Source organism: Mobula hypostoma, chromosome 9 (genome assembly GCF_963921235.1).
Source record: "Mobula hypostoma chromosome 9, sMobHyp1.1, whole genome shotgun sequence".
Classification (NCBI taxonomy): domain Eukaryota; kingdom Metazoa; phylum Chordata; class Chondrichthyes; order Myliobatiformes; family Myliobatidae; genus Mobula; species Mobula hypostoma.
This window is the reverse complement of record NC_086105.1, coordinates 4345028-4364702: the sequence shown is the minus strand read 5'-3', so window position 1 is coordinate 4364702 and position 19675 is coordinate 4345028. Positions and strand designations below refer to the sequence as shown.

The following is a 19675-nucleotide window of genomic DNA, read 5'->3' as shown; positions in this document are numbered from 1 at the left end:
AGGAAGGAAGGGGACTGAAAGAAGGAATTACTGGAGGTTAGACAAATCGATATTCATGTCATCAAGATTTCCAGCTTTCCGTTTTAATTAATAGCAGTGTAGCGAGCAGATCTGATGACATGACCACAAGTCACAACACAGCAATCGTGAGATTAAAGTTTGCTATTAACAAGGGGACAGCATCAACATTAGATTGTCAGAGAAAACAACTGCCCCACAAATATCATCGACCCTTCTCACCCTCGACAATCTCTCTTTTCCCATCTCCCATTGGGCAGAAGAATCAAAAGCCTGAAAGCATGTAACACCAGGCTCACGGGTAGCTTCTAACCTGCTGTTATGACACGTGAATGGAGTCTAATACGATAAAGATAAATTCTTGTTCTCACAACCCACCTTGCTGCGAACCATGCATATTATTTGTCCCCCTGCACTGCATTTTCTCTGTAATAGTAACACTATAGTCTGCATCACACACGCAAAATGCTCGAGGAACTCAGCATGTCAGACGGCGTCTATAGAAATGAATAAACAGAAGATTCCTTCTTCTCCAGCCCTTTACCTTTTCCGTCTATCACCTCCCAGCTTCTTACTTCATCCCCGCTCCTTCCCCACCCAGCTGGCTTCACCTATCACCTCCCAGCTTGTCCATCCTCCCTCCCTGCCCCCTCCCACCTTCTCATTCTGACACCTTCCCCATTCCTTTCCTGTTCTCATGAAGAGTTGTAGCCTAAAACACTGACAAGTTTATTCTCCTCCATAAAAGTTGCCTGACCTGCCGAGCTCCTCCAGCATTTTGTGTGTGGATCTCCAGCATCTGCAGAACCTCTTTTGGGACTATGATCCGCATTCTGTTATTGTATCACCTCAGTGTATGGAATCTTCTGTCCGGATGACATACGGAACAAGGATTTTCACAGTATCTCAGCACATGTGACGATAATAAACCAATTACAGGAATTCACTCATCCTTGTCTGGGGTTTGCCCAATATTTGAGTTCAGCTTCACCAATGGTTGCGCCTCAGCCGCCCTCTGTAATAGTCTCGCAAACCAGTGAGGTCAGGGCTAACTGAGGTTGAGCCATAAATGCTGGTGTTCCCAGCGAATTTATTAAGAATATGAGGGAATTCCTGAGCAATATGATGCTGTTTGTATACAGACATTTATTACATCCCCATTACCCATTGCTGGCTGATGTAAAGACTCCACCCCTTCCACGATGATATCTAGACAAGAAAATACCTCAAAACACTCAAGAGAAGCAATCATAAAAAACGGCCTCAGGAAGATTCTGTGTCCTGATTGTTAGTTGGAAGCAAGAATGGTGAGAAGAAAATCACTGGATGTGATTGCACAAGTTTAAGTAGAACCTTTTACCATGAAACCTGCCACACAAGTCACATCGGTTTTCTTAGCTCTCCTGACTGCTACGAGGTACTGATCTACAACATCAGTATCTTGTCAGACAGGTGTGGAAGTGTACTCATAACGTGGACATTATGGTACACAAAATTTAAAAAAAAGATCATTAGTACGATTAGTCAATTGTCCAGCAAATTGATCAATGAAGATTCATGATCAGGAACTCACGGAGTGATTTCACGGCTGAACCGCCTGTGCCCAGACCTGGTGCACCTGTACTCAATATTACATTCAATAAACAAATACGGTTAGTGACAAGGCAGGCAATGGGACCTCGTCACTTCAAGAGTCAAGAGTCAAGAGTCAAGAGAGTACAGCAGTAGCCACTAATTTCTGGTTAACATTGTTGCGAGATAATGAGAAAGTCCTACTGGACTGTGGGGAGACCATGTTAAGCAGGCTGGCCTCTTTACCACCAGACAAGACACAAGGTACTAATTAAAATGAAGATTACTTATAAGAATACTCTCTTACAATATAAAGATGTTCAGAAAGAATAAAGAATTTTTCTCCTTCCCCAAGATTCACTGTGGCACAGAAGTTTGAAACAGTTCCTTACCTTACTGGCGCAGACCTATGATTGAAAGAATAAAGAAACAAAAGATTTTCTTAGAGTTGAGCATGGAGGATACGTAGACTAGCAAAGAAAAGGCAATTAGAAGCCCTTAAATGCCACCAGGCAATCGGGCAAGCAAGATTAACCAAGACCCAATAAAACAACCATGTATATATCTGACCAATTCACCAAGATACACCAGCCACCCACCAGTCACCCTTAGTTCACCCTTTCATATTCACCCACCCATCCATCAACCAATCTTGACCAGTCATCCAACACTCAAGACCCACCCATGAACTCTGACCCATCCACCAACCAACCAACCAAAATTTTGCCACTGATTCTTAACCCACCCATCAATCAACCATCCAAGACCCTCCCCAAGTGACAATGATAAGTTCTTTCCAAGGATGTTGCATGTCTTGACTTCAATCTGATGTGACCATTATAGATGAGAAGCCTCTGTTCTCCCACTGAAGAGGTTAGTGTTTGCTTCTAGCTGACCACAATGTCTCACTGTTTAGAATAGCTTCTTTCTGATTTTTCATTTGTGTTCCAGCAAATCTCCTGCATTTTTTTGAGATCCCCCTCAAAGTTGTCCAAAAAGTTGTATTCAATTATTTCTCCCTGCACAAAATTAGTTGTGCTGGGCACAAGGTACCTGGGTGCGTGACGTGGGCTCACAAGTTACACTCTGCAAAGACTTGGAAGCCTGACTCTTAAGATTTTTTCTACCTGTGATAGGAAATTGACACCTTGGCTTAGACATGGGATGTTCACTCAAGGCAATGTCCATAATCAGATGTTCCACTGTTTCCTGCCTTGAATGTCTAAAGACTCCCATCTGCATGTCTACAGGATACTTGTTACTTCAGTGTTAAATAGCTGGTGAATCCTCCAACTCTGTAGATCACTGAATGGTTGCATCTTCCTCTGGCTGGGAGGCACCAAAGTAGAGGATCGGAAAAAGCTGCAGATAGTTGTAGACTTAGCCAGCTCCACCGTGGGTACAACCCTCCCTACCATCAAGGGCATCTTCATAAGGCAGTTCCTCAAAACGGCAGCATTTATCGTGAGGACCTTCACCATCCAGGACAAGCCTTCTTCTCATTGTTGCCATCAGGGAGGGGGTACAGGAGCACGAAGACCCACTCTCAATGCTGTAGAAAGAGCTTCTTCCCCTCTGCCACGGATCTCTGAACGCTCTACGAACATTACCTATTTGACTCTTTTTTGCGCTCTGTTTTATTTATTGTCTTTTTAAATTACAGTAATTTTTTACGTCTTGCACTGCATGCTGCTACAAAACAACGAATTTCACGACATGTGTCAGTGATTCTGATTTTGATTCTGAGTTCCCACTTGGGGTTTCTGACCTCGCTTCAGATCTTGGGTCTTGCCAAGTTATGGTTCCTGTGATGCCACATTCCAGAAGCTCTCCCTTCTCGACGTGGCCTCTGAGGAGCCTTCGCATCAGGACTCGGTGCACCTCTTTGCATTCCTGTACTGATTCACTCTGCTCCTCAGAGAAGCAGGAAACCCTGTCCCTCCCTATGTCACAACTCCTGAAGCTGGTCAAGACAGTGAAAGCGATTCTTCTCCATCTGACGTTTCATAGAACACAGAGCAGTACAGCACATTACAGCCCACGATGTTGTGCCAGCCTTTTATCCTACTCTAAGATCAATCTAACCTTCCCTCCTACATAGTCCTCCATTTTTCTATCATACATGTGCCTAGCTAAGAGGTTCTTACCTAGAAGTATCTGCCTTACCACCACCCCTGGCAGGGTGCTCCATGTACTGACCGCTCCCTGTGAATTAATACCTAGCTCAGACATCTCCCCGATACTTTCTTCCAATCACCTTAAAGATCTATCTCAATTGATATTCCTGAGTATGAGAGGTTTACTCTCAGTGGGACAGGAAGCACAGAATGCAGGTGAAAATGGCTCAGAGAGGAAATGCCTTGGAAAGACAGCAACCATGATCAAAGAGCCCCACCATCAGGACCATGCCATCGTCTCCAATTCCTGTTGGGCAGGAGGCACAGAAGCCTGAAATCCCCCCACTACCAGGTTCAGGAACAGCCACTTCCCTACAACCATCAGGTTCTTGAACTGACCAGCACAACCCTAACCCTTCTTCAGGAATGGAACACTGTTAATCACCTCTCGCACCACCATGGACTTGTTTCTGAACGCGCCTGTTCAAACTCAAGATGTTAGTTTTGTATTTTCCTCATTATCCTCTTGTACATCTCTATCAAGACACCTCTCATTCTCCTATTTTTCCAGAGAGAAAAGCCCTAGCTCTTACTCAACCTTCCCTTATCACGTTCACAACCTTTGCTCATACGTTTCGTGGCTGTCTGCCCATACCTTGCCCTGTTCTTTATGAGAAACCGTGATCTTCTGGTGAAGGAATCAGTGGACGTTCCTTTACATAAAGACTGGAGCGAGTCTGGAGATTGCTCCTTCACAAGGTTGGTAGAAGCTGGAGGTCCACTGGAACTTTCAGTCGAACAGAATGAGGTGCTGGATGCTCCCCTCCTCTGCTTTGAAGATGGTGCCTGGATGGTTGACTTTGCTCCCCACAGGTGCCAGATGAAATACCAAGACCTCAGTCTGTTGAGGCTGCTCCTCAAACTCTGGATGCACTTTACACCCTCTGCCCCTCCTCTCCCCCTCCCCTCCCCGATCTATGGGGAGCCCTATATGGAGGGTGCAGGTTATTGTAACACATCAGTGGGGCAGTGTGTCAGCCAACGGGAAGCCCAATCTCACTGGAAGGGGCAGTGAAGCAGCTCCATTGTGAACGTGAGAAGGTGAGACTCCACAACAGCTACACGGATCTATAGGCACCTTGATGTTGACATGCCCACCCGTTTCAAACAGGAAAGGAGAAGTGAAGAAGGGAAAATTAGGGAAGGGAAGTGCAATAGTGAGTATTTCTCTATCCTATCAATTGTGTAACCATCAATCCCAGGACACCTGGACCTTCTCTCTAAGAGGAGAGGGAGTGAATTCCTCCTGATCGGGGGCATTTGTTAGGGTATCTCAGCACCATCTGCTCCTGGTTCTGAACAGGGTGACCATTCTCAGGTTTAGGCTGTGAGCAGGCTGCCTGCTCCCTAATTCCGAGGACATTGCCCTGCAGGGAAGAAGGGAGACCACGTGGTTTCACCGGATTTCTGGGGGCTGGAGTGCATCGGGCCATTTTTAATTTGAGAACTGAGTAAGTGTTCCAATGAAAGTTAAATAAGATATAAAAATAAACTTCATTTATAAAAAATGTAACATATACTTGTCAATTAGCGGGCCAGTATAGCAAATTAGTAACTGCACTAACGCTTCACTGCGTCCATTCACTGAATTCCCTAAAAAAAACATTGTTACTCAATCGGAACGTAACTGAAAGATTCTAAGAGTGTGTCTAGAAGTGTTGTGATAAAGGGGGAGGAAACTGTTACCAGTGAACCAGGGACAGGAGACACCAGTTCAAAACCAGAACCAGGAAGAAGATGAAAATCACTTTTAAAAAGGCAGTTTCTGGGATATTTAATTAATGTGTTGCCTGTTTGAAGGGAACTTTCCAAAATTGAACTGGATGGTGTAAAACTCCGATCATCTGACAATCTGCAATCTTGATGGTTCTGCATCTGATTCAGCAAGGCTCCATTTTCCACTCTTCCTCTCACTGCCTGGAGCCTGTTCCCCACTCACCCTCTCACTATGGGCCTGTTCCCCACTCACCCTCTCACTCTGGGCCTGTTCTCCACTCACCCTCTCACTATGGGCCTGTTCCCCACTCACCCTCTCACTATGGGCCTGTTCCCCACTCACCCTCTCACTCTGGGCCTGTTCTCCACTCACCCTCTCACTATGGGCCTGTTCCCCACTCACCCTCTCACTATGGGCCTGTTCCCCATTCACCCTCTCACTATGGGCCTGTTCCCCACTCACCCTCTCACTCTGGGCCTGTTCTCCACTCACCCTCTCACTATGGGCCTGTTCCCCACTCACCCTCTCACTATGGGCCTGTTCCCCACTCACCCTCTCACTCTGGGCCTGTTCTCCACTCACCCTCTCACTATGGGCCTGTTCCCCACTCACCCTCTCACTATGGGCCTGTTCCCCACTCACCCTCTCACTCTGGGCCTGTTCTCCACTCACCCTCTCACTATGGGCCTTTTCCCCACTCACCCTCTCACTATGGGCCTTTTCCCCACTCTCCCTCTCACTCTGGGCCTGTTCCCCACTCTCCCTCTCACTATGGGCCCGTACCCCACTCTCCCTCTCACTCTGGGCCTGTTCCCCACTCTCCCTCTCACTATGGGCCCGTACCCCACTCTCCCTCTCACTCTGGGCCTGTTCTCCACTCTCCCTCTCACTATGGGCCTGTTCCCCACTCTCCCTCTCACGCTGGGCCTTTTCCCCACTCTCCCTCTCACTCTGGGCCTGTTCCCCACTCTCCCTCTCACGCTGGGCCTTTTCCCCACTCTCCCTCTCACTCTGGGCCTGTTCCTCACTCTCCCTCTCACTCTGGGCCTGTTCCTCACTCTCCCTCTCACGCTGGGCCTTTTCCCCACTCTCCCTCTCACTCTGGGCCTGTTCCCCACTCTCCCTCTCACTCTGGGCCTGTAATCCACTCTCCCTCTCACTCTGGGCCTGTTCCTCACTCTCCCTCTCACTCTGGGCCTGTTCCTCACTCTCCCTCTCACGCTGGGCCTTTTCCCCACTCTCCCTCTCACTCTGGGCCTGTTCCCCACTCTCCCTCTCACTCTGGGCCTGTAATCCACTCTCCCTCTCACTCTGGGCCTGTTCCTCACTCTCCCTCTCACTATGGGCCCGTACCTCACTCTCCCTCTCACTCTGGGCCTGTTCCCCACTCTCCCTCTCACTCTGGGCCTGTTCCCCACTCTCCCTCTCACTATGGGCCTGTTCCCCACTCTCCCTCTCACTATGGGCCTGTTCTCCACTCTCCCTCTCACTATGGGCCTATTCCCCACTCTCCCCTCTCATCCTTGGACCTGCTTCCAATCTTCACCTCACTCAGGGACTACAGTTCCAAACCCTTTCTCTCTCTGACTTCCTGGGGATTGATCCCCACTCACTCTCTCACTCTGGGCCTATCCCTACTCTCCCTCCCACCCTGGGACCTGTTTCTCACTCTCCCTTTCATTCTGGGCTTTTCCCTCTGGGCCTGTCCCCATTCTCCATCTCAGGCCTGTTTTCCACTCACTCTGGACTTGTTCCCCACTCTCCTTTTTTCTCTGGGCCTGTCTCTACCCTCCTTCTCAACCTGGGGCCTGTTCTCCACTCTCCCTCTCACCCTTGGGCCTGTTTCCCACTTTCCCTCTCACTGCCTGGGCCTGTCCCCAATGTCCTTCTCACTTCAGTCATGTTCCACACTCTCTCTCTCTCACTCCAGGCCTGTTATCCACTCACCCGCTCACCCTGGGGCCTGTTCCCCACTCTCCCTTGCCCTCTGCTTCCTGTTGTCCCTTTAAACATCTTAAAAGTGTAACATCTTTAAAAAGAGTGAATAAAAATTGTGTTATATTATGAACAGAATATCTGGCAACCTAGAAAATCCATTTTATCACTCCCACCCATGCCCTGAGAGTGACAGTAAGGTAGTTTAGTTATCCTTTAAACATAGATTGTGTAACTATTTCACATGGGTGTATTGTGGGCAGGGGGGGAATGAGAGGGAGTGGAAGGTATTGGGGTGGCAGAATGGGATAGGGCTGTCGTGGAGAAGAACACGGTTGTCAGTTGTGTGAAAGGCTTCACGTCAAGGAATAAGGAGAGTTTGGGTAGTACTGCAGAAGTGCTGGTGTAGTTTACCTGCGTTTAAAAGCAGCTCGGATATCAATCTGCTGAACCTCTGGGGCTTCTGAAAGGAAAATACACACAGGGTGAAATGTCAGGGTCAGGTTTGATATCACTGACATACAGTATGCCATGACATTGTCGTTTTGCAGCAGCAGTGCATTGCAAGGTTTAAAAGTTACTCCAAGTTACAATAAGAAATACAACAAAATAATTCAGTAGTGAGGAAAGGGGGTACAACAGTGAGGTAGCATAGTGGTCACAGACCATTCGGTTCCTAAGGTTGTCATAGCCGGGAGTGGTAGTGGGGATAAGCTCCCACTATCTATAAAGTGCTCCAAATAGTGTACGACTCTAACAGCCTCTGACACCCAAGTCCAACTCTTGGCCCTCACGTGTGGCTTCGCTACTAAGCCTAGTGGAATTGTTTCTACTGACAAGAGAAGAGGCAAAGGCAGACCACTGGCGCCTCAAAACCAGTTGCTTTGGGCAGTTAGGGATTGTCAGCCTTGGACGACAGCCTATCCAGGAGAAGGAGAACTCTGACTATAAACCCCTGCTGCCTTGCGGCCATACTCACCCATGGGAAAGGCTTCGGGAGTAAACCCCACGGAAGAAATCATGAGCTGGGGTCCCTAAGGCAGTTCGATGTTGTTTACAACTTCACTCTGGCAACCTCTGCGACGACACTGATGCAAAGCTGTACTGACACTTGCCCTTCCCTTGGACCACATCAGTGACGTGGAGAGGAGAAACCTGCTGCATGGGCAACAGCCGGTTCTTCAAATCTTCCTGCCCAGGCTTGCATCCTGGAGAGGACACAGTCCACCAGAGACGCAAACCCATGATCCTCTGGGATCAACGGCTGCTGATGATGTCAATGACGATAGGCCGTTTAGAAATTTGATGGCCTTGTTTTCCTAAAGGGAAGCTGCCCTCACTACCTAGGTCCACAATCTGGAGAGTTGATTTTGAGGAGCAATAGATTTTTTAAAATATAGAGTCATAGAAAAGCACAGCACAGAAACAGGCCCTTCAACCCATCTAGTCCATGCTGAAAACTATTTAAACTGCCTACTCCCATCAACCTGCACGGGGACCATAGCCCTCCATATCCCTACCATCCATGTACCCATCCAAACTTCCCTTAAGCATTGAAACCGAGCTTGCATGCACCACTTACACTGGCAGCTCATTCCACACTCTCATGATCCTCTAAGTGAAGCAGTTTCCCCTCATGTTCCCCTTAAACTTTTTGCCTTTCATTCTTAGCCCATGCCCTCTAGTTGTAGTCCCACCCAACCTCAGTGGAAATCTTAAAACGATGTTGCTTGCTGCAGTGCCCATGGCTGTAACTGGATTTGAGCTGTAGTTGTCCCAAATAGGAATATTTAATGACTCCGCTTGTAGTTGCGCACAAAGAGTCGCCACTTATTGGCACCATCTTTTCTTTTTCATAATGACAAAGACCATTCACTCTTCGAGTCTCTGCTGACCACATGTGAATCTGTGTAACTGAGGAAGCTGGTACATATTGGTACAGAGGAGAAGGAGGCCCTGACCACAATGAATAACTATGCCAAGAACATTTCTCAGAATCCCTGTGATACCCAGGGAGTGTGTAAAAGAATGGTACTGAGAAGCATAACTGTCCTGTTCACAGGAAGATGGCCAGGAGCAATTTCTGTGCTCTGGATTTTTTTGTGGTTCGGCATCAGGAAGGTCCCAAAGTGCTGTGTATTTAATATTTCAATACTACTTGAGTAATATATTCTTGTCCATTTAAATAATTCATTACCGGTTATACGTATGAGTAATTGAATTGCATACATCATCACACTACCACGCGATACGTGCGTCCCATCCTTAAAGCAAAGTTATACCAGTATTTCGGACCCCACACAGCTTCCGTTGAATTAATTTAATGTTTTGAAGTTACAAAACTTAACACAAAGGAGCTGACTAAAGAGTTTACTCCTGTAAATGGAATTTTACAATAAAGTTCCTCACCTATGACTTCCAGGTCAAAGGTACAGCTGTCAAACTTGTCCTTCCAGGTCACCTCACAGCGATAATTTCCAGCATAGTTCTCCTTTGCTTTGATAATTTGCATTTCAAAAGTGTGAATCTGTAATTAAAGAAAAGAAGATTTTTTTGTACAATGGGAGGGTGAGAGGTTTGCTCACAGTGGGACGTGAAGCACAGAGAGCAGGTGAAAGTGGCTCAGAGAGGCACTGCCTCAGAAAGGCAGTAACTATTGTCAAAGAACCCCACTATCCAGACCAGGTAACCTTCTCACACCTACCCTCAGGCAGGAGGTACAGGAACCTGAGGCCCCAAATCACCAGGTTCAGGAACAACTACTTCACTTCAACCATCAGGTTATTGAGTCGACTGACACAACCCTAGCTCTTCCTCAACAACGGAACACTACAGACCAACTCTTGCACTACCATAGGTGTGTTTATTTATTTAGAAAGTTTCCACCTGTATGGGGGGGGCGGGGCACCGCTCAGGATTGGAAAAAGCTGCAAAACGTTTCACCATGGGCACTAGTCTCACCATGGGCACTAGTCCCACCATGGACACTAGTCCCACCATGGGCACTAGTCTCACCATGGACACTAGTCCCACCATGGACACTAGTCTCACCATGGGCACTAGTCCCACCATGGACACTAGTCCCACCATGGGCACTAGTCTCACCATGGACACTAGTCCCACCATGGACACTAGTCTCACCATGGGCACTAGTCCCACCATGGACACTAGTCTCACCATGGGCACTAGTCCCACCATGGACACTAGTCCCACCATGGGCACTAGTCTCACCATGGACACTAGTCTCACCATGGGCACTAGTCCCACCATGGGCACTAGTCTCACCATGGGCACTAGTCCCACCATGGGCACTAGTCCCACCATGGACACTAGTCTCACCATGGGCACTAGTCCCACCATGGGCACTAGTCCCACCATGGGCACTAGTCTCACCAGCATCAAGGACATTTTCAAAAGTTGATGCCTCAGAAAGGTGGCATCCATCATTACAGACCCCCATGGCACAGGACATGCCCTCTGCTCATTGTTACCATTGGGAAGGAGGTACGGGAGCCTGAAGACACACACTCCAGGTTTCAGGAACAGCTTCTTCCCCTCTGCCATCAGATTTCTGAATGGACATTGAACACATGAACACCACCCCACCACTTTTTTCTTTTTTGGCAATACTTATTTAAGTTAACTTTATACACACACACACACACACACACACACACACACACATATATATATATATATATATACACACTTCTTATAGTAAATTACAGTTGTTATTATTATTATGTATGAATTTGTACTGTTGCTACATAACAAAAAATTTCATGACATGGGCCGGTGATATTAAACCTAATTCTGAGACACAGCATGGTAACAAGCCCTCCCGGCCCAATGAGCCTGCGCCGCCCATCACACCCATGTGATCAACTAATCTTACATCTCTGGAATGTGGGAGGAAACCAGAGCACCCGGAGGAAACCCTCACAGTCACAGGGAGAACATGCAAACTCCTTACAGACAGCAGTGGGAATTAAACCTGGATCACTGTAAAGCACTGAACTAACCACTGCTCTACCTTGCCACCCTAAAGTATCTGCCGAAACCCAGGATTGAACTGGGGACTGAGCTATTTCAAACTCAGCAGCTCAGTGTTTTCCTTCCTCACTATATGGGATAATGTATGTATTATGTATGTACAATTGATATTGTGTGTTGCCTATACCTGTGTGCCTGAGATGTCACTGGATGCTGGTTTTTCATTACACCTGTGCCTCATTGTCCTTGTGCAGCAAACCAACGAATCTCAGGCTTGTATATAGTGACATATATGCACTAAAATAAAAAATTTACTCTGAACTTTGTGCAATCCAGCATGGACGCTGGAGGTGGTGTGGTGTGGCTGACCCCTCTTGTTGGTGCCATCCTCCAGTGTTCCCTTGGTGGAAGACAAGCTGGACTGCCTGCCTGCTTGCGTTCGTTTGTCGACTGCTGGGAACTATATGTTCTTGCCAATAAAACCCATGCACCACCAGTTTACAGCATACGATACTCAGGGACCTGGGGTATATTATGTATTTTTCTGTGTGTGATTACTACTACCTTACATGTGCCTTGTGCTGTGTGTGACTGTTGGTACTGTGTTTTGTACCTTGGTCTGGAGTAACGTTGCTTCGTTTGGCTGTATTCATGTATGGTTAAAGGACAATTAAACTTGAATTTGAACTTGAACATGGCATGGATTGTCTTTATTCACCATATACATTGACAGATATCTGAACTGTGGCGGACAGGAGGGCTCTACGACGAGTAGTTAAAACCGATCAACACATCAGCGACACAGGCCTACCTGCCACTGGCCACTTTCTAACACACCTCTTCTACATGATCACTGAGTGTGTGTTCATTGTCTTCTGCCGCTGTAGCCCATTCTCTTCAAGGTTCGACATGTTGTACATTCAGACATGCTCAAAGTCCAAAAATTTAGAAGTTCACCGTAAGATTTATTATCAGAGTATATATACGTCACCACATACAACCCTGAGATTCTTTTTCTGTGGGCATACTCGGCAAACCTTTTGCACAGTGACTGTGAACTGTAAACATCAGGAGCCGTTAACTTCAAACAAACTGTGCAAATGCAGAGATAAATAAATAGCAATAAACAACAAACATGAAATAACAAGATAATGGAGTCCTTAACTGAGTCCTTAAATGAGTGTAGCTATCCTCTTATTGTTCAAAAGCCTGATAGTTGAGGGGTAGTAACTGTTCTTGAACCTGGTGGTGCGAGTTCTGAGGCTCTTGTACCTTCTACTTGATGGCAACAGCAAGAAAAGAGCGTGGCCTGGGTGGTGAGGATCTTGGTTGATGGATTAGATTAGTTTATTAGATTATGAGAACACACAGTTCTCTTTTATTGTCATTTAGTAATGCATGCATTAAGAAATGATACAATATTCCTCCGGTGTGATATCACAGAAACACAGGACAGACCAAGACTGAAAAACTAACAAAAAACACATAATTATAACATATAGTTACAACAGTGCAACAATACCATAACTTGATGAAGAACAGGCCATGGGCACAGTAAAAAAGTTCAAAGTCTCTCGAAAGTCCCACATTTCACGCAGACGGGAGAAGGAAGAAAACTCTCCCTGCCATGCCCGACCACAGTCCGACTCTGAGTCGTCCGAAAACTTCGAGATCCGACCAGCCCTCCGACACCGAGTACCGAGCACCATCTCTATCCGAACGTTTCGACCTCAGCCTCGGTCGCCAGCGGCAGGCAGAGCTGGGGATTTTGGGGCCTTCCCTCCAAAGATTCTCAATTGCACAGTAACAACAGCAGCAAACCGGGCATTTCAGAAATTTCTCCAGATGTTCCTTTGCTTCTCACGTCTGTCTTCATCAAATCAGAATTTTCCACGGCCCCTGTTTAACAGATACGATATCATTTCACCAGAGAGCTTCGCGTGCTGCATCACGCTGCCATCTTCTCCTCTCGCCTCCAGGATGCTGGTCTTCTACAGTAACGCTTCACGTAGACGTGCTTAGTGGTTGGGAGGGTTTTACCCATGTTGTACTGGGTTGAATCCGCTACCTTTTCTGCTCAAAGGCATTGGTGTTCCCATAGCAGGCCATAATGCCTCCTATACAAGTTTGCCAAGGTTGTCGATGACATGCCGAACCTCCGCAGACTCCTGAGGAAGTAGAGGTGCTGTAGTGCTTTCTCCACAATAATATTTAAATGACGGGTCCAGGACAGGTATTCCGAGGGAGTGACACCTGGGAATTTAAAGTTACTGATTCTCCACTTCTGATCCTCCAATGATTACCGGCTCATAGAGTTCCTCTCCTGAAGTCTACAATCAGTTCCTTCGTCTCATTGACTGAGTGAGAGCTTGTTGTTTTTACGTCACTCAGCGAAATTTCCAATCTCCCTCCTGTATGCTGATTCCTCCCCACCTTTGATATAGCCCACAAGGCATTTTTCCTACAGGATTGCCCCTCACTGGATTTTTTTTGTTTGTGTTTTTCATCATTCACTGTCAGCTCGTGAGACTGTTGTGAAAGTCCCAGGAGATCAGCAGTTTCTGAGATACTCAAACCACCCTGTTTGCCCCAACATTCACTCCACAGCCAAAGTCACTTAGATCGCATTTCTTCCCCATTCTGATTTTTGGTCAGAACAACAACTGAACATCTTGATCATGTCTGTATGCTTTTGTACATTGAGTTGCTACCACATGATTGGCTGATTATCCATAAGCAGGTATACAGGTGTACCTAATAAAGTGGCCACTGAGTGTATGCACACAAAGGTGCTGGAAAAGGGCCAGTAACCTCATGAAGGATCCCACCCACCCTACTCATGGGTGGTTTGTCCCACTCCCATCAGGGAGGAGGATATATAACACCCACGCCAGGACCATCAGACTCAAAAACAGTTCCTATCCCCAAGCAGCAAGGCTGATCAACACCTCCACCCAATAAACCATCCCTCCACACCCACAACCACCACTACGTACTCTTCATCTGGCATCACTTTATGTACATACAATCAAAGTTCAAAACTCAAAGTACATTTACTGTCAAACTATGTATACATTATAGAACCTTGAGATTCATCTCCTTACAGACAGTCCCAAAACAAAGAAACCCAAAAGAACCCATAAAAAGATGACTGTCAAACACCCAATGTGCAGAGAAAAACAAATAATAAACGCAAGCCGATACCGTTTGTCCACAGATGCCTGGTACAGCGTAGAGCGGAGCAGTGAGCTGAACCAGCCCAACCTTGCCTCAGGACCTGACACCCTGACCTTTTAGTCATAGTCATATTTTATTAATCCTGGGGGAAATTGGTTTTCATTACAGTTGCTCCATAAATAATAAATAGTAATAGAACCATAAATAGTTAAATAGTAATATGTAAATTATGCCAGTAAATTATGAAATAAGTCCAGGACCAGCCTATTGGCTCAGGGTGTCTGACCCTCCAAGGAAGGAGTTGTAAAGTTTGATGGCCACAGGCAGGAATGACTTCCTATGACGCTCAGTGTTGCATCTCGGTGGAATGAGTCTCTGGCTGAATGTACTCCTGTGCCCAACCAGTACATTATGTAGTGGATGGGAGACATTGTCCAAGATGGCATGCAACTTGGACAGCATCCTCCTTTCAGACACCACCGTCAGAGAGTCCAGTTCCATCCCCACAACATCACTGGCCTTATGAATGAGTTTGTTGATTCTGTTGGTGTCTGCTACCCTCAGCCTGCTGCCCCAGCACACAACAGCAAACATGATAGCACTGGCCACCACAGACTCATAGAATCTGGCCCAGTGCCTAAATCAGTCTACGTATATCACAATTACTTGTACATTGTGTTTTTATAGGATTGTTTTTATATTTATTGCGTTTTTAGTTCTTTATGCTTGTGTTTTTTATGCTGCATCAGATCCGGAGTAACAATCATTTATTTTGTTCTCCTTTACCCTGGTGTACTGGCGAATGACAACAAATAACCTCGAATCCTGAATTGTGAATTTGTTGTGGTGTGTTGCTCAGGGGTGACGTGCAACAAAAAACAATATTCAACTATTATGAAGAATTACATAACATACAAAATTTGAGGTTAAAGTATGGATATGTAATACAATGTGAAAATAAGCAATAAACGATTTCAGAATCAGAATCAGGTTTAATATCACTGGTACATGTCATGAAATTTGTGTTGCAGCAGTAGTACAATGCAATGCATAATAAAAAAGAAATATGAACTACACTAAGAAATATATACATATAATTAAATAAGCAGTGCAAAAAGAGAGCACAAAAAAAGAAAAAAGTACTGAGGTAGTGTTCATGGATTCAATGTCCATTCAGAAATCGGATGGCAGAGGGGAAGAAGCTGTTCCACCTTTTCTGAAACATGAGAGAAATGCTTGTGGACTTTGGAAACTGGCAAATTTACTCATAAGGAACCAGCCCAACAGACCCAAGGTTGGCACTGAGGCAGGTCTCACCAAGCTGAGGTCAGGGAGACCAAGTCTACGTTGGAACAGTGACCAGGCCTGAGGATCGGTGGACATTCTTTCCAAATTAAAACTTGTGGAGTGAAGAAATCAAAACAGAAAAAAAGATTCTACAAAAACTCCTAAATGCATTTCGAAGTATCTGGATGGAATGTGGAATGCAGACTGTGATACCAGGACAAAACCAACTTAAAAATAGTCCCGTATGACAGCACTTATCCACTTGGTTATACAAATCCCAAGTTCCTTTCATGGCCTGTGGCTCGCAGCTGAGAATAATTTACCCTGGCATCTGTCCGGTGGTGGTTATTTGGAGAATAGAGTAGCAGAATAAACACTGGAAGATCTGACCTCTCTGAACTCTGCTCCAGGAATGGGAAGGATGGCTGGCATCTTAAACACAAGATATTATGCCGGTGCTGGAAATCCACACACAAAATGCTGGGAGAACTCATAAACGTAGTGGTTAGCGCGACTCTCTTACAGCTCAGGGCATCAGAGTTAGGGGTTCAATTCCAGCGTCCTCTATCAGAGAGTCTGAACATTCTTCCCGTCAGCACATCTGCTCCCTCCAAGTTCTCCGGCTTCCTCCCACTGTCCAAAGCAGTACCGGTTAGTAGGTTAATTAGTCACTAATAAATTGTCTTGTCATTAGGCTAGGGTTAAAACAGGGGTTTTTGGGCAGCACGGCTCTTTGGGCCAGAAGGGTCTGTTCCACACTGTATCTCTAAATAAAAATAAAAGTAACTACATTTTAAAAAAACTCGGCAGGTCAGGCAGCATCTATGGAGGGGAATAAGCAGTCTCTGTTTTGGGCCAAGACTCTTCATCAGGACTGGACTGAATCTTAGACTTCCTTGTTGAGCCACTTGCTTGCAAAGGGTCGGATGTTGGCGTTACCAATCTCTGCTCCCTTTTGCTGCGCTTTGCAGAGAGTCACAGCAAAGATCCTTTGCAGAGCGTGGCGCACACTGTGGAAACTAGCCTTCCCTCCTCAGTAAAGCAGCCAGGATAATCCAAGACCCTATCCACCCCGGGACATTCTCTCTTCTCCCCCGTCCCACTGGGCAGAAGATAAACAGCCTGAAAGCATCCTGATGAAGGGTCTCAGCCTGAAACATCAATTGCTTAAAGTTCAAAGTTCAAAATGCATTTAATACTTAAGTATATATACCATGGACAACCTTGAGTCTCATCTCCTTGCCGGCAGCCACAAAACAAAGAAATACAATAGAATCCATGAAAATCCCCCCCCCACACCACACCACAAAGACCATCAGACATTCAATGTGCGAAAAAAAGAATAAATGTGTGCAAACAATAAAAAAAGTAAACAAGTACCGAGCATGAACTGCAGAGTCCCCAACAGTGAGTCTACAGTCATGGAGCCGGTTCAGGAGTCCGATTGCTGCAGACCACAGCTTTGGAGCCAGCTCAGCACTGACATGAGTGCCAATGGCTGCAGGCAGCACTCTCTCCATAGACGCTGTCTGACCTGCTGAGTTCCTCCAGCATTCTGTGTGTTTCACTAAGAAGGAGCTCCTCTTTACAAAGACGTCAAGAGAAACAGAAACCAAGCAGACAAGTAGACACTCATCTTACCCTAGTGATTCTGTCGAAGGATTCTTTCAGCTGAAGGTGTTTCCCTGCCTTACTGGCAAGGTCTAGCCATTTGCCCTTGAACCACTTGGCGTTTGGTTTGCGCAGTAGATCCTTGGCTTCTATCTTTGCCACGAAAGTGATGTCTCCACCTTCAAAAAGAAAGCATCTTACCATAGGAGTATCTAAAAAGGAAGACCAGGAACTCCGCAGGGCCCCTATCATCCAGATGAAAGTTCAACCTATGTATCAGTTTCCAAATTCAACACCTCACACTTATATGAATTAAACTGCTTTTGCTCAGCTCACTTCTTCAGCCAATCAAGACCCTCCTGGAATTCGATTTCTTTAGTTATTTATTTATTCGGAGATACAGACTGGCCTTTTGAACCACGCCACCCCTGTAAACCCCAACAACCCCCATTTAACGCTAATTTAATCACGGGACAACCTGCAATAACCAATTAACCTACCTGGTATGTCTTCGGACTGTGGGAGCAAACCAGAACACTTGGGGAAAATCCAAGCCTTCCATGGGAGGACGTACAGAGACTCAATAGACAATAGACAATAGACAGTAGGTGCAAGAGTAGGCCATTTGGCCCTTCGAGCCAGCACCGCCATTCACTGTGATCATGGCTGATCATCCACAATCAGTATCCAGTTCCTGCCTTATCCCCATAACCTTTGATTCTGCTATCTTTAAGAGCTCTATCCATCTCTTTTTTGAAAGCATCCAGAGGCTTGGCCTCCACAGCCTTCTGGGGCAGAGCATTCCATACATCCACCACTCTCTGGGTGAAAAAGTTTTTCCTCAACTCCGTTCTAAATGGCCTACCCCTAATTCTTAAACTGTGGCCTCTGGTTCTGGACTCACCCATCGGGGGAACATGCTTCCTGCCTCCAGCGTGTCCAATCCTTTAATAATCTGACATGTTTCAGTAAGATCCCCTCTCAGCCTTCTAAATTCCAGTGTATACAAGCCCAGTCGCTCCAATCTTTCGGCATATGACAGTTCCACCATCCCGGGAATTAACCTTGTGAACCTACGCTGCACTCCCTCAATAGCAAGAATGTCCTTCCTCAAATTTGGAGACCAAAACTGCACACAGTACTCCAGGTGTGGTCTCACCAGGGCCCTGTACAGCTGCAGAAGGACCTCTTTGCTCTTATACTCAATTCTCCTTGTTATGAAGGCCAGCATGCCATTAGCTTTCTTCACTGCCTGCTGTACTTGCATGCTTGCTTTCAGTGACTGATGTACAAGAACACCTACAGTGTTCTTGTAAGGTGACTCCTTACAGTGGACACTGGAATTGAACTAACAATTGCACTCTTGTGATGCCCGTTTTTGATAACCTTTCTGACTGTCCACTATACCACCTACTTTAGTCATCTGCAACCGTTCTAGCCAGCTGAAGGGCCGAAGGGTACTCCTGGGGCTGGCACTGAAAACTTACCCACAGCGACAGTTCCACTCTGTGGCTTCTCAATAAACAGAGTTGAGCGATTGGTATCGTCCAGTTTCTCGGCCTCCTCTGTAGATCCTTCGCCAGAGGACCACACTGGGGTCAGGAAGCAAAGGAAAACGTGTTACAATCCCTGCAATGATCCTGACACATCGCCTCCTGTTCATTTCCTACTCTCCTCTTCCGAGCTCCTTCGCTTGCGCTGTTAAAACATAGGTTAGCAATGGGATAGAATCATGTGTCAGTCGGGAGTAATGTAGGTTATGGAGAATGACGGGAATGAGAATGAGGACGGACCACTTCGTGTTACCATGACACCGACCTGGATGAAATAAGACAAACGGTTTTGTGAGTTCACACACGAGCAATCACACAGCGACTGTCACCTCAGGCAGCAATGCATCCATCTGCAGAAAAACAAGTGGAGGATCTCTCCCAAAATAGAAACGTTTTCCTTGAATTAAATTCAAGGGACACAAGGGGTGACTATTCTCTGAAGAGTGGTGGGTATAGAATCTTGGAAGGCCTAGATAGAGTGGACACGGAGAGGATGTTTCCAATAGTAGGAGAGTCTGGGACCAGAGGGCACAGCCTCAGAATAAAGGGACGTCCATTTAGAACCAAGATGAGGAGGACCTTCTTTAGTCAGAGGGCAGTGTATCTGTGGAATTCTTTGCCACAGATGTTGTGGA

At 46.3% G+C, this 19675-nt stretch overlaps 1 protein-coding gene across 9 annotated transcripts in view; it reads right to left on the bottom strand.

The window, feature by feature from the left end:
* mybpc1 (myosin binding protein C1) overlaps window positions 1-19675 on the bottom strand; it is a 158281-nt gene that overhangs the window by 80763 nt on the left and 57843 nt on the right. For all 9 annotated transcript variants that reach the window (XM_063057635.1, XM_063057633.1, XM_063057634.1 and 6 more), the window contains 4 exons: window positions 18975-19079; window positions 17518-17666; window positions 9829-9946; window positions 7834-7882 (listed from right to left, as the gene is read on the bottom strand). In XM_063057635.1, coding sequence (XP_062913705.1) covers window positions 7834-7882; window positions 9829-9946; window positions 17518-17666; window positions 18975-19079 — 421 coding nt within the window. The remainder of the gene's footprint in view (window positions 1-7833; window positions 7883-9828; window positions 9947-17517; window positions 17667-18974; window positions 19080-19675) is intronic.